At 46.7% G+C, this 13,491-nt stretch overlaps 1 protein-coding gene across 1 annotated transcript in view; it reads left to right on the top strand.

The window, feature by feature from the left end:
- Positions 1-13,491, top strand: part of LOC118369849 (1-phosphatidylinositol 4,5-bisphosphate phosphodiesterase epsilon-1-like) — a 40,932-nt gene that overhangs the window by 18,022 nt on the left and 9,419 nt on the right. Inside the window, exons 3-18 of the mRNA XM_035754591.2 lie at positions 1,236-1,512; positions 1,896-2,215; positions 2,439-2,584; positions 2,805-3,060; positions 4,704-4,924; positions 5,223-5,907; positions 6,120-6,299; positions 6,409-6,635; positions 6,778-6,900; positions 9,182-9,318; positions 9,991-10,229; positions 10,320-10,381; positions 10,494-10,659; positions 12,599-12,706; positions 12,894-13,010; positions 13,267-13,425. Coding sequence (XP_035610484.1) covers positions 1,236-1,512; positions 1,896-2,215; positions 2,439-2,584; positions 2,805-3,060; positions 4,704-4,924; positions 5,223-5,907; positions 6,120-6,299; positions 6,409-6,635; positions 6,778-6,900; positions 9,182-9,318; positions 9,991-10,229; positions 10,320-10,381; positions 10,494-10,659; positions 12,599-12,706; positions 12,894-13,010; positions 13,267-13,425 — 3,423 coding nt within the window. The remainder of the gene's footprint in view (positions 1-1,235; positions 1,513-1,895; positions 2,216-2,438; positions 2,585-2,804; positions 3,061-4,703; positions 4,925-5,222; positions 5,908-6,119; positions 6,300-6,408; positions 6,636-6,777; positions 6,901-9,181; positions 9,319-9,990; positions 10,230-10,319; positions 10,382-10,493; positions 10,660-12,598; positions 12,707-12,893; positions 13,011-13,266; positions 13,426-13,491) is intronic.

Below are 13,491 nucleotides of genomic sequence, written 5' to 3'. Positions count from 1 at the left end.
AGAATTAGATATATTCTGAACAATAAATTATCAACATTTGATCAAATCTGGCAGCCTTTCCTCTCCTACTTGGACGAGTCGGCGCTGTGAATTTGTACTTATTAACGTACTCTCAATTGTAATATTTTAATCTACCTTTGGGCAGCATGTGCTGGCCCTGCCACCCGAGCAGTTGGGAGGGGGATAGGGGATGGGGGGGACGACATCTTCCCTCTTTCTTTCTACGTGTCCTTGTTCTGTATGTCGTGTTTTGTATTATTTGTTCTGCACCCAGAACTCTGGTTCTTGTTGTTCCTGTCTGCTCTTTTATGTTTAGATAAGAATTGTATACCTGTCTTGTATACCTAGACACCATTCTTGTGTGTGTTTAATAAAAAATATTTGAAACATAAAAAATACCATCTTCCCAGGTTCAGAGGGTTTACCAACAACTAACATGCCATAATGCTACAATGTGAGAGTCAAATACACAGATCAGCCCGAAGATCTTTGTTTTATCAGAACCCTCATGTTCACAGCACTGATTTAATGCCCAAACAAATTCATTAGGCAAACTCCAATATATTGATTTTAGACTCAGAATAACTGCCAAGTCGACACTCAGAGGCACACAGACACTTCAGATAGTTTTATGGCGGTCGGAAATGGAATACAAATCATTTACAAGAGGCTATACCTGATTCTATACATAACACACACACACACACACACATGCACACGCACGCAGAAGCACGCACACACGCACACGCACACACACACACACACACACACACACACACACACACACACACACACACACACACACACACACACACACACACACACACACACAAAGTGAGAGACCGTGTTATAATAGCACCTTTCATGAGAAAGGCTACTGTGTGTCTTGTACGTTTGTAATTCTCAAGGAGGCTGGTGGCACCTTAATTGGGGCGGATGGGTTCATAGTAATGATTGGAACAGAATGGATGGAATGGTATCAAACACATGGTTTCCATCTTTGATACCACTGCATTCACTCCATTTCAGACATTATTATGAGCCGTCCTCCCCTCACCAGCCTCCTGTGGTGTGATTTGGTGATGAGATGCCTGGGTCGTGTTCAGTAGGGAGAAAAGGTTTTATAACTTCGTGACTTCCACCTGAACTTATCCAATGAGAACACAGATTATTGTTTTGGTTTGCTACAGTGTGCCTTGCTGAACGTGACCCTGTATCTTCCTATGTCTTCCCAGGCATGCCATGCCCTGAGTTCTGATGTAAGGGTGGCCAGTTCAGGAGCTCTACTCCTGTATTCCAGGAAGCTGCTGTCTGCAGAGAGGAGGGCCACATTGCCATGGCCAGAAGGAGGAGGGGAATGTAGCTACCGAGCAACCCTACAGAGGACTGACATTTCTGCCTACATCTCAGGGACCCTCCTGGAAGTGGTTCTGTCCATCGGCAACACAGGCGTCAATGACTTCTCTCCTCCCTGTATCACCACAAGTCCCTTGGGCTGGGCTGTCCTGAAAGGTCCCATAACCAATATGAATCTTATGAAATTCAAGTTGATGAAGTATTGAATGAAGTAAAGTGACATAATAAATCATATGAAATGGATATTCATCAAAATTAAAATACTACCTGTCTTATCAGAGAGTAGGATACAGCTGTTACTATAGAGATCCTATTAAATTACTATTAGTATTCTAATTCCTAATTCTATGGCTATAACCATATTGCTTACAGTTATCAGATCGATTCAGTTCTACATGAAGTGTCTACCAGTAATGTCAATATAGGAGTCCAGAAACAATCTACAGTATTTTACTCCTTTCTTAACTCCCTCTTGACTCACCCTCCCATCCCTCCTCCCTCCTCCTTCACCCCTCACCCTCCCTCTCCCTCCCTCCCAGAGCGTCAACTGCACTCCCCCATGGTGGGATCCAGCGTGGTGCCGGCGGCTCCACTGACAGAGATCAACAAGGAGCTGTCTGACCTCCAACCCCTGGTCAGGTTCCCGGAGGAGATGGCCTACATCCTCATGGATCAGGAGCTGCAGCTCTACAGCCGGATCCTACCCCAGGACTATCTCTGCTTCCTCACCCTCGACCTGGGGGGCCCTGGCCAGCCACAGCCCCAGGGGCAGACACACCAACCTGTACAACCTCATCTTATGGCTGGCTGCAGTCGGCCCCACAACGCAGTAGAGGACCTGGTCACAAGGTTCAATGAGGTGAGAGAGACCTAACTAACCTGCAATGTGTCTCAGCATGGGGAATACATTTTCAACCTATATGTTGAGTAACTGTGCCTGAGACCTGAAGACTAGTGTTGGTTCCCAGAGCTATTAACTTGGCTTGAGCTCAGTGGGCTAACACAGCCCTGTTGCAGAAAGGTGACTCTGGATTCAAACCCAGTTAGTCACACTTACAGTTACTGTATTTTCCTGTTTCCAGGTGAGCTCCTGGGTGACCTGGATGATTCTGACAGCAGGTTCTATGGAGGAGAAGAGAGAGGTGTTCTCATGTCTGGTCCACGTGGCCAGGTGCTGTTGGAACATGGGAAACTACAACACTGTCATGGAGTTCCTGGCTGGACTCAGGTAGAAGCAGGGCGAGGGAACATTTGATTATTTGATTTTATATTTTTGCAAATATGTTTTGGATCCATCTGCTCCACTATCATTTCCTGCTTAGTAAATAAACATCACACCATTTTTCTTTCACGCTCATTCTGTCTTCATCTCCAACTTCGCCTCCTAAACTGTCCACTTTTGGCCCTTCCATTCTCACTCAGCAGCATCTCTCCATCCTACCCTTCAGGTCTCGCAAGGTGCTAAAGATGTGGCAGTTCATGGAGCAGTCGAACATCGAGACCATGTGTGCCCTGAAGGATGCCATGGCGCACCACGAGACGTCTGCAGAGTACAAGAAGGTGGTCTTGCGTGCTCTCCACACCCCGGGCTGCAGGGTGGTGCCCTTCTCTGGGGTCTTTCTGAGAGAGCTAGGGGAGGCCCTGGATGGAGCAGCTAGCCTGATCAACCTCAGACCACGCCTCAGCTCACGGGACTCTGTGGAGGTGAGGAATTATGCATTTTTTGTCTGAACCCATATCTGTTTGGGGGGTGTGACAATGACCATAGGAGTTGGCAAGACCATACAAACAGATCTAGAATCAGGCTAGAGGAATCTTGGCCTTATACTTAGAAATTAGGGCCACATTTACTAAGTGTTGACATCACTGAATCTGTTTCCTACAGTTGTTTCCTATTCCTTTTTTGATATTCATTTACATAATATTTAAATGTATTCTATCCAAGTATCAAGTGCATTTGACCTTTTTGGGACCATCCATTCAGGCCAGAAGTGAATCTCCACACAAAACTCTCATTATAAATATATTTTAGTAACCTTTCCCATTGTAACGAACTTCTTCTTCGTCTGATGATGAGTAGGAAGGATCGGACCAAAATGCAGCGTGGTACGTGTCCATGTTAACTTTATTAAATCAGAACACAAGAAAATACAAAATAACAAAGTGCAGGAAAGAAATGAAAATGTAAACAGTTCTGTATGGTGAAAACACAGACACAGACACAGAAAACAACTACCCACAAACACCAGGTGGGAACAGGCTACCTAAGTATGGTTCTCAATCAGAGACAGTGATTGACAGCTGCCTCTGATTGGGAACCATACCATGCCAAACACACAGAACAAACATAGAATGCCCACCCCAACTCACGCCCTGACCAAACTAAAATAGAGACATAAAAAAGGAACTAAGGTTAGGATGTGACACCCATCTTAAACACCACCATGCCTTCTTTCCATAGTTTCAATGGTGTGTATTTATTCCCCAAAAATGTACAAAGAAAAAAACATACAAAATCATTTCTTTACATCAATTTCCTTCAATTCGCAAGAAGCTGAATGTATCTCACTGGAGAAAGCATCCGAGCGAGCAAAACAGAGCCCGTCTGTCTCTGTATGTGTAGCCCATCTATCTGATGCTGTCTGGTCTAAAAGACTAGAACATTGTTGCCGCCCGTAGCATTGAATGCAAGGGAAGCAAGCATTTGGCCTCCCTACATAATTACAAATAAATAAATAATAACCAATCAGCATTGAGCTAAACTGAGTGAGGTGTGAATGGTCAAGGGAAGACAGTTTGGATTTGGCTTCACACCAATCACATCACATCAAAAGCCAAACGTCATTGACAGAAAAAATTGTTGTGTTGTTGTCCTCCGGTGGCTAGCTAGCGATTTCCTAAATTAGTCATGGATGGAGGTAGGGATTTGGACTTGTGGTTTTACTTCATTCTTCGCAATGGCCAATGATTATGAAGGCGACTCTGATCCACCCATAAATTCATACATTGTGACCTTGGCCTGAGAGGATGAAAGTTCAACATGTAGCTCAACAGAGGTTAGTGGCACCTTAATTGGGGAGAAGGGGCTCCTGGTAATGGCTGGAGCGGTATCAGTAGAATGGTATCAAATATATCATCTGCTCAGATCACTGATGCAGATGTTACTCTCCGGTTTTGGTGTGGTTGGATTTATTCTGCCACTGTGTCTTCTTCACGGTGTCAAGACATATGAACTAACAGGTTATGGAGCAAACAACGCAATTATCACTAACTCATCGGTTGTAATATGGCTTTTTTTTCTGGCTTGGCTTCCCTGGTGATTTTACCAACGCACCGCTACTGCATAGTTTGTCTCTGACTACAACGGACAGGACAACTTCCTGCAACGGGCGGGGCCAGATGGGCTCAACCAAGCAGAGAAGGAAGCAACCATCAACAACATCCTCCAGACCATCCGTAGCTGCAACCGCAGTATGGAGTCTGAGGATTGGGAGGAGTCTGGAGGGTCTGGTGACGGGAGCATCACTGGCTCACGTAAAAACTCCTTCAAGGATGGCAACCACAACCAGTAGGTGTCCACAGAAGACCCACTTAAGTTTAGGCTACTTTTTAGTGGTTTGTGCTGGATTTTGGCTCTGAATGTGCAAGAAAGTGTCAATAAAATCTGAAACCACAACACCTGCTAGTTGGCTCCCCATTTCAATATTACATCGTATTTGTCTTAATATAATTGTCAATGCATTGTCATTTATTTTGCTTCTTTATAAATATTTGTGTTGGTGTCTTATTATAGATAAAAATATCTGCATCCTTTTAAAGCTTCTTTTGGTAATTTTCCTCTCCTGAAAACACTCTTCTCTGGTCAGGTTCACCGTGGGCGATCTCTCCGAGTCTGCGGGTGACCTATCTGACCTATCACAGGGCAAAGACCCAGACTTCCAGGGTATGGGTGAGAGTACTCAGAAGGCCTTTGCCCACGGTACAGAGCTCATGCCCTGGTACGTCCTCTCCCTCCACCCCCACGTACACCACTTCTTCCAGCAGGGCGCTACTGTGATCCACTATGACCAGGACTCCCACCTCACCGCCCGCTGCCTGCTCCGACTCCAACCCGACAATTGTATCCTCACCTGGGCCAAGCTCCAGAGTGAGAGCCTCCCTGGTTCTCGCCCTGGCTCTGACTCCTCAATGCTCCGGAGCCCCACTGGGTCAGGGTACTGTGGGAAGCTAATACTGAACAGCCTGGCGGAAGGATTCCTGGATCTCTCCGTGGCGAAAGCTGTCTTCATGGGCCATCCTGGGGCTGACATTCAGGCGGTATGCCTGCAGAACAAGCTCTCATTTGGACTGAGCCTGGAGGAGTGTGGGGTGACTCTGCTCTATGGGCTCCATACAACAGACAACAGGTTATTACACTTTGTGGCCCCGAGAAACACAGCTAGGATGGTGTACGCTGGGCTGGAGTCCCTGTTAGCTGTTCACAGGAGGATGAGGAGGTTCCCTGATCAAAGGCTGCAGTGGCTCCGGAGGAAGTACGTCAACCTCTATCAGGTGAGGCACTGCATTGCAATGATGGAGTCAAGTTACTAAACCTTGGGTCCGAGTCAAGTGTTCCAGTCCCTACTGGTAGAGTGTGAATGGTGTCACCAGTCATGAAAATTGTGACTCGAGTCTGAGCTCTGGACACGAGCACCACAACTCTGAGTGAGGAGATGTGAGTGATTTACCATTTTGTACCAAGAAAATGTTCATCTCTCTTCCAGGAGGATGGCAGGTACGAGGGTCCAACTCTAGCCCAGGCCATCGAGCTGTTTGGGGGCAGGAAATGGAGTGTGGGTGCTGGTAGCATGGAGAAGTCTGGAGCTCAGAAGAACAACCATCTCACTGTGACCAATCAGAAGACGGTTAACTTCAATAAAAAGAAAAAGAAGGTTGGGACCAGGGTAAGGAGCCATATTTGCAGTAGTGATTGATTCAACTCCTGCACAAATGCCTTGAGCTGGGTTGGAGGAACATGTTGAGTCATTGGTGTGTGTGTGTGTGTGGTGACAGGGGGACAGTGGGGATGCCACAGACGATGAGATGGTGTCACAGAAGGTGACGAGTGATTGGGATATCCTAGGGCGGAATGCACCGGACCTGACAGACAACATGGACCAAGACCAGGAAGACAGCAGCTCCTATGGTTTCCCTGGGCCTCTCTCCTCCTCTTCCATGGCCATTAGCACCTCTTCCTCCTCCATCTCTTCCTCAGCTTCCAATCACAAAGCTCAAACTGGGTAAGATGCTACAAACTGTGGTATATTCTTCTGTGTGCGTTTGCGTGCATATGCTTCATGTTTAATTTGTTGTGCTGATGTTTATGCTGGAATTCAGTACATATAACATCTCTTGTGTATTTTATCTGGCTACTCGCTTCAGTAATATGTCAAGTCAGACACTATCTAGCCGGGGTAAGAGCCAATCAAAGAGCTTCCAGAACCTCATGGTATCAGATGGCACCATGAGCTTTACTGAGTTTGTTGAGCTCTTCAAGTCCTTCAGGTAATCTCCTCTAACTCAACATTTATCTATCTACAGGGCTTTCGGAACGAATTCAGACCCCTTGACGTTTTCCACATTTTGTTACGTTACAGCCTTATTGTGAAATGTATACAATTGTCCCCCCACTCATCAATCTACACACAATACCCCATCATGACAAATCAAAAACAGATTTTTAGAAATGTTTGCACATTTGTATTTATTTCACCTTTATTTAACCAGGTAGGCCAGTTGAGAACAAGCAACCTGGCCATGATAAAGCAAATCAGTCCGGCAAAAACCACACAGAGTTACACATGGGATAAACAATCGTACAGTCAATAACACAATAGAAAAATCTGTATACAGTGTGTGCAAATGAAGTAAGGAGGTAAGGTAATAAATAGGCCAATAGTGGTGAAGTAATTACAATTTAGCAATTTACACTGGAGTGATATGTACAGATGAGGATGTGCAGGTAGAAATACTGGTGGGCAAAATAGCAGAGAAAAAAAACATATGGGGATGAGGTAGGTAGTTGGTTGGATGGGCTATTTACAGATGGGCTGTGTACTGCGGCAGCGATCGGTAGGCTGATCTGACAGCTGACGCTTAAAGTTAGTGAGAGAGATATAAGCCTCCAACTTCAGTGATTTTTGCAATTCGTTCCAGTCATTGGCAACAGAGAACTGGAAGGAAAGGCGGCCACAGGAGGTGTTGGCTTTGGGGATGGCCAGTGAAATGTACCTGCTGGAGCGCGTGCTGCAAGTGGGTGTTGCTATGGTGAACAGTGAGCTGAGATAAGGCAGAGGAAAAAATTATAATGATATCACATTTCCTTAAGTATTCAGACCCTTTATACAGTACTTGGTTGAAGTACCTTTGGCAGTGATTACAACCTCAAGTCTTCTTGGTTATGATTCTACAAGCTTGGCACACCTGTATTGGGGAGTTTCTCCCATTCTTCTCTGCAGATCCTCTCAAGCTCTGTCAGGTTGGATGGGGAGTGTCACTGCACAGCTATTTTCAGGTCTCTCCAGAGATGTTCGATTGGGTTCAAGTCTGGGCTCTGGCTGAGCCACTCAAGGACATTCAGAGACTTGTCCCAAAGCAACTCCTGCATTGTCTTGGCTGTGTGCTTGGAGTTGTTGTGCTGTTAGAAGGTGAACCTTCACCCAAGTCTGGAGTACTGCAGCTGAAAAATATCCCCACAGCATGATGCTGACACAACCATGCTTCACCGTAGGGATGGTGCCAGGTTTCCTCCAGACCAAAGAGTTCAATCTTGGTTTCATCAGACCAGAGAATCTTGTTTCTTATGGTATGAGAGTCCTTTAGGTGCCTTTTGGCGAACTCCAAGGGGACTGTCATGTCCTTTTACTGAGGAGTGGCTTCCGTCTGGCCACTCTACCATAAAGGCCTGATTGATAGTGTGCTGCAGAAATGGTTGTTCTTCTGAAAGGTTCTCCCATCTCCACAGAGGAACTGTGGAGCTCTGTCAGTGTCACCTCCCTGACCAAGGCCCTTTTCCCCCGATTGCTCAGTTTGGCCGGGTGGCCAGCTCTAGGAAGAGTCTTAGTGGTTCCAAACGTCTTGCATTTAAGAATGATGGAGACCACTGTGTTCTTGGGGACTTTCAATACTGCAGACTTCATGGCTTGTTTTCTTCTCTGACATGCACTGTCAACTGTGGGACCTTACATAGACAGGCGTGTGCCTTTCCAAATCATGTCCAATCAATGGAATTTACCACAGGTGGACTACAATCAAGTTGTAGAAACATGTCAAGGATGATCAATGGAAACAGGATGCACTTGAGCTCAATTTCGAGTCTCATAGCAAAGGGTCCGAATACTTATGTAAATAAGCTATTTATGTTTATTTCTTTTTTTTAATTTGCAAAGTTTATGAACCTGTTTATGCTTTATTATTACGGGGTATTGTGTGTAGATTGATGAGGAATTGTTTGTGTTTAATCCATTTTAGAATAATGCTGTAACGTAACAAAATGTGGAAAAAGGGAAGGGGTCTGAATATTTTCAGAATGCACTGTATATAGTATTATTGTGTAATACATTATTATCTGTTACAGCAGTGAGATTCCTTATTATTTTCCCAGTGTTTTTCTAAGTGTTTTCCCATTGTACAAAATTGCCACTATTTAATCAATGGCAGATTGTGGATTTCCAGATAGGGCTTTCAGTAGTGTGTTTGATTTGCATCAGCTGTCCTAGGAAGTTGACATTATCTACAATTGGGTGAATTGGGGCCTCCAACTTTTTGTTTCCATGTTGGTGTGTAGTATCCGGAGTCGTAAGGACCTGAAGAATGTGTTTGATGCCCATGCTGTGTCCTGTGGTCAGTCTGCCTCTGAGCCTGCTCCTCTCTACACTCACCTCCGCATCGACGACAGAGTCACAGGAATACAGCCAGATCTGGGTGAGTTTACTGGGTGAGTTTCCTGGGTAAGTCTCCTGGGTGAGTTTCCTATGTGAGTTACCAGGGCGCATTACCAGGGTGCGTTACCAGGGTGAGTTTCCTGGGTGAGTTTTTTGGGTGAGTTACCTGCCCAGTTGGGGTCAATTCCATTTAGATGATTTAGGAGTAATGAAGCCTGGTCTCAGATCTGTATGTGCTGTATGGCCATGCTTGGCATGTTAAGGACTGCTGGAGTTGGTGAGAGAAGCACAAACAGATCTGGTACAAGTCTAGGAATAACAGTCTTCGAACTACAGATTTAAAGGGATCTCTGAGCCCTAGGCTAAGATGGCCTGTGCAGTGTGAAAAGCCCTTAAAGGGGCAGTGGAGTTAAAAACATGATATTCTTATTGTTTTATTTATTTCCACACTGAGGTCGAAATAACACTCTGAAATTGACTTGAATGCCTTGAATTTCAGCATGTTGAGATGCAATGGAGTTTTTGGCCCAGATCATGACATCACAATTTGATCTGATTATAATAGACCAATGACCATTCGTCTGGGTAAGGGGATGAGCTCTTGACCATCCTATCAGCCAATCAGGGCTGTGTATGTAAATAAATTCAGCTACTCATATTTGCTTTGAAGTCAAGTGTAAAAGTCTTTATTTGTGTTTCCCCACCATCCTAGACCTTCTGACACGTAATGGCCTGGACCTTGGTCTTTCCATCTGGATCATGAGACACATGTCAGACAATCAGAAGCATATTTCAGACGCCATAGCTTCTGCCAGCATCGTGACCAATGGTACTGGCGTGGAGAGTGCCTCGCTGGGAGCTCTGGGCATGACCATCATGCACCTCAACGACTTCCTAGTCAACTGTCAGGGAGAGAACCACTCGCATGATGAAGTCCTAAGAATCATCCAGGTGTGTGACGATGAAGTGTGTCGGTGTGTGTGCGTGCGTTTGTCCTTTGGCAAACAATCTTCCACTGAATTAATGTGTTGTGTGTTCTAGACATTTGAACCATCTACCACTTTGCATCAGATTGGCTGGATGTCCTTTGAGGGATTTGCCCGGTCAGTATTTTTTGTATGTATTTGTGATCCCTGCGGGAATTGAACCCATGACCCTGCTGTTACCAACTGAGCCAAAAAGGAATGACCCAGACTGGTTTTCCCCTGCTGTAAGGTATCTGATGGACAAGGACAATTCTGCTTCCAAACTGGAAGAGTCTCCACTGAATGTTGAAGAGCTCCATTACCCTCTGTCTTACTACTACATCGCTACATCACACAACACCTACCTGACCTCCCACCAACTCAAGGGAGAGTCGTCTGTGGAGCTGTACAGCCAGGTGACAACCAGAACACTGGTATTACCCTGACAGGGATAACACTCTATGTGATATTTACTCAAACCGATTGAGTGTACAGCAATAAAGCTTTTGTGGTGATAAACTGTCATTGAAAAGCCTTTATTGTTATGAATTTGGGGGGAAGCCCTACCAGGATTTGAACCCGGGTCCTTGCGCCTGTTAGTCCAACACCTTAGCCAATTCCATCAAGAGATCCAAAACTTCTGATCCAAGCCATAGAGGTGTCCAGTTATTGTGTCCAGACATTGTGTCCAGTTATTGTGTCCAGGTGTTGTGTCCAGGTGTTGTGTCCAGACGTTGTGTCCAGACGTTGTGTCCAGTTATTGTGTCCAGGTTTGTTGTGTCCAGTTAGGTTGTGTCCAGGTGTTGTGTCCAGGCGTTGTGTCCAGGCGTTGTGTCCAGACGTTGTGTCCAGAGGCGTGTGTCGTTGTGTCCAGGTATTGTGTCCAGGTGTTGTGTCCAGACGTTGTGTCCAGGCGTTGTGTCCAGGTGTTGTGTCCAGACGTTGTGTCCAGACGTTGTGTCCAGGCGTTGTGTCCAGACGTTGTGTCCAGACGTTGTGTCCAGTTATTGTGTCCAGGTTAAGTGTCCAGACGTTGTGTCCAGGCGTTGTGTCCAGGCGTTGTGTCCAGGTGTTGTGTCCAGGCGTTGTGTCCAGGCGTTGTGTCCAGGTGTTGTGTCCAGGCGTTGTGTCCAGGCGTTGTGTCCAGGCGTCCAGGCGTTGTGTCCAGAGGCGTTGTGTCGTTGTGTCCAGGCGTTGTGTCGTTGTGTCCAGGTGTTGTGTCCAGGTGTTGTGTCCAGGCGTTGTGTCCAGGCGTTGTGTCCAGGCGTTGTGTCCAGGCGTTGTGTCCAGGTGTTGTGTCCAGGTGTCCAGGCGTTGTGTCCAGGCGTTGTGTCCAGGTGTTGTGTCGTGTCCAGGTGTTTTGTGCAGGTGTCCAGGTGTTGTGTCCAGGCGTTGTGTCCAGGTGTTGTGTCCAGGCCTTGTGTCCAGGCGTTGTGTCCAGGCCTTGTGTCCAGGTGTTTTGTGCAGGTGTCCAGGTGTTGTGTGTCCAGGTGTTGTGTCCAGGTGTTGTGTCCAGGTGTTTTGTGCAGGTGTCCAGGTGTTGTGTCCAGGCCTTGTGTCCAGGTGTTTTGTGCAGGTGTCCAGGCGTTGTGTCCAGGTGTTTTGTGCAGGTGTCCAGGCGTCGTGTCCAGGTGTTGTGTCCAGGCGTTGTGTCCAGGCGTTGTGTCCAGGCCTTGTGTCCAGGTGTTTTGTACAGGTGTCCAGGTGTTGTGTCCAGGTGTTGTGTCCAGGTGTTGTGTTCAGGTGTTTTGTGCAGGTGTCCAGGTGTTGTGTCCAGGCCTTGTGTCCAGGTGTTTTGTGCAGGTGTCCAGGTGTTGTGTCCAGGTGTTGTGTCCAGGCGCTGTGTCCAGGCGTTGTGTACAGGCGTTGTGTCCAGGCGTTGTGTCCAGGCCTTGTGTCCAGGTGTTTTGTACAGGTGTCCAGGTGTTGTGTCCAGGTGTTGTGTCCAGGTGTTGTGTCCAGGTGTTGTGTCCAGGTGTTGTGTTCAGGTGTTTTGTGCAGGTGTCCAGGTGTTGTGTCCAGGTGTTGTGTCCAGGTGTCGTGTTCAGGTGTTTTGTGCAGGTGTCCAGGCGTTGTGTCCAGGCGTTGTATCCAGGCGTTGTGTCCAGGTGTTGTGTCCAGGCGTTGTGTCCAGGCGTTGTGTCCAGGCGTTGTGTCCAGGCGTTGTGTCCAGGCGTTGTGTCCAGGCGTTGTGTCCAGGCGTTGTGTCCAGGTGTTGTGTCCAGGCGTTGTGTCCAGGTGTTGTGTCCAGGCCTTGTGTCCAGGCGTTGTGTCCAGGCGTTGTGTCCAGGCGTTGTGTCCAGGTGTCCAGGTGTCCAGGTCGCTACGTTATTGTTTGGTTTGTTGTTGTCTCAGGTACTCCTCCAAGGATGTAGGAGTGTTGAACTGGACTGTTGGGATGGAGATGATGGCATGCCAATCATCTACCATGGACACACCCTCACTACCCGCATACCCTTCAAGGTGAGTTCAGTTGAAGTGAGTTGAAACGAAGTGAGTTGAATTTAGTTTACCTAAGCTGAGATGAGTTGAGTTTGTTTGGGTTGAATTGAGTTGGGTTGAGATGAGCTGAGTTAAATTAAGTTTAGTTGGGTTGAATTTAGTTGAATTTCATTTATTGAGTTGAGTTATTAATCTTCCGCTCCTGCAGGATGTGGTGGAGGCAGTGAACCGCTCTGCCTTCGTGACCTCTGACCTACCTGTGATGCTGTCCATAGAGAATCACTGCTCCCTGCCGCAGCAACGCAAGATGGCCGACATATTCAAGGTTGGTAGGCCTACTTACTATCCTGTCTAGTTCAATGTTGAGATGTGAAATGGGCTCTTTCTGATGCTTGTTGGTGTTTAATGAAAATAAGTAGAGACGGGGTGAGGTTAAGGGTTCAGGGTAGTCATAGAGTTATTGAACCACCACCCGGGAACAAATACCTTACATTGCGATTAACAGGTCAATCACAATGGCTCCTTCTTCCCCTCAGAACAGATTAGAACTCTGATGGTGTGTTTGTGTTGTCCTTCAACAGACGGTGTTTGGAGATAAGCTGGTGACAAAGTTCCTGTTCGAAAGTGATTTCTCAGACGACCCACAGCTGCCGTCACCATGGCAACTGAGGGGGAAAATCCTCCTCAAGAACAAGAAGCTAAAAGCTCACCAGACGCCAGTGGACATCCTCAAACAGAAGGCAAGGCCACTGATAAGGAACACACTGACCAAAAGTTTTTTTAACAGTTGTTGATCCAGTCCGGTA

The sequence above is a fragment of the Oncorhynchus keta genome, chromosome 36 (genome assembly GCF_023373465.1).
Source record: "Oncorhynchus keta strain PuntledgeMale-10-30-2019 chromosome 36, Oket_V2, whole genome shotgun sequence".
NCBI classification, from domain to species: domain Eukaryota; kingdom Metazoa; phylum Chordata; class Actinopteri; order Salmoniformes; family Salmonidae; genus Oncorhynchus; species Oncorhynchus keta.
Note: the sequence above shows the minus strand (reverse complement) of the source record. Positions and strands in the feature narration are given on the sequence as shown.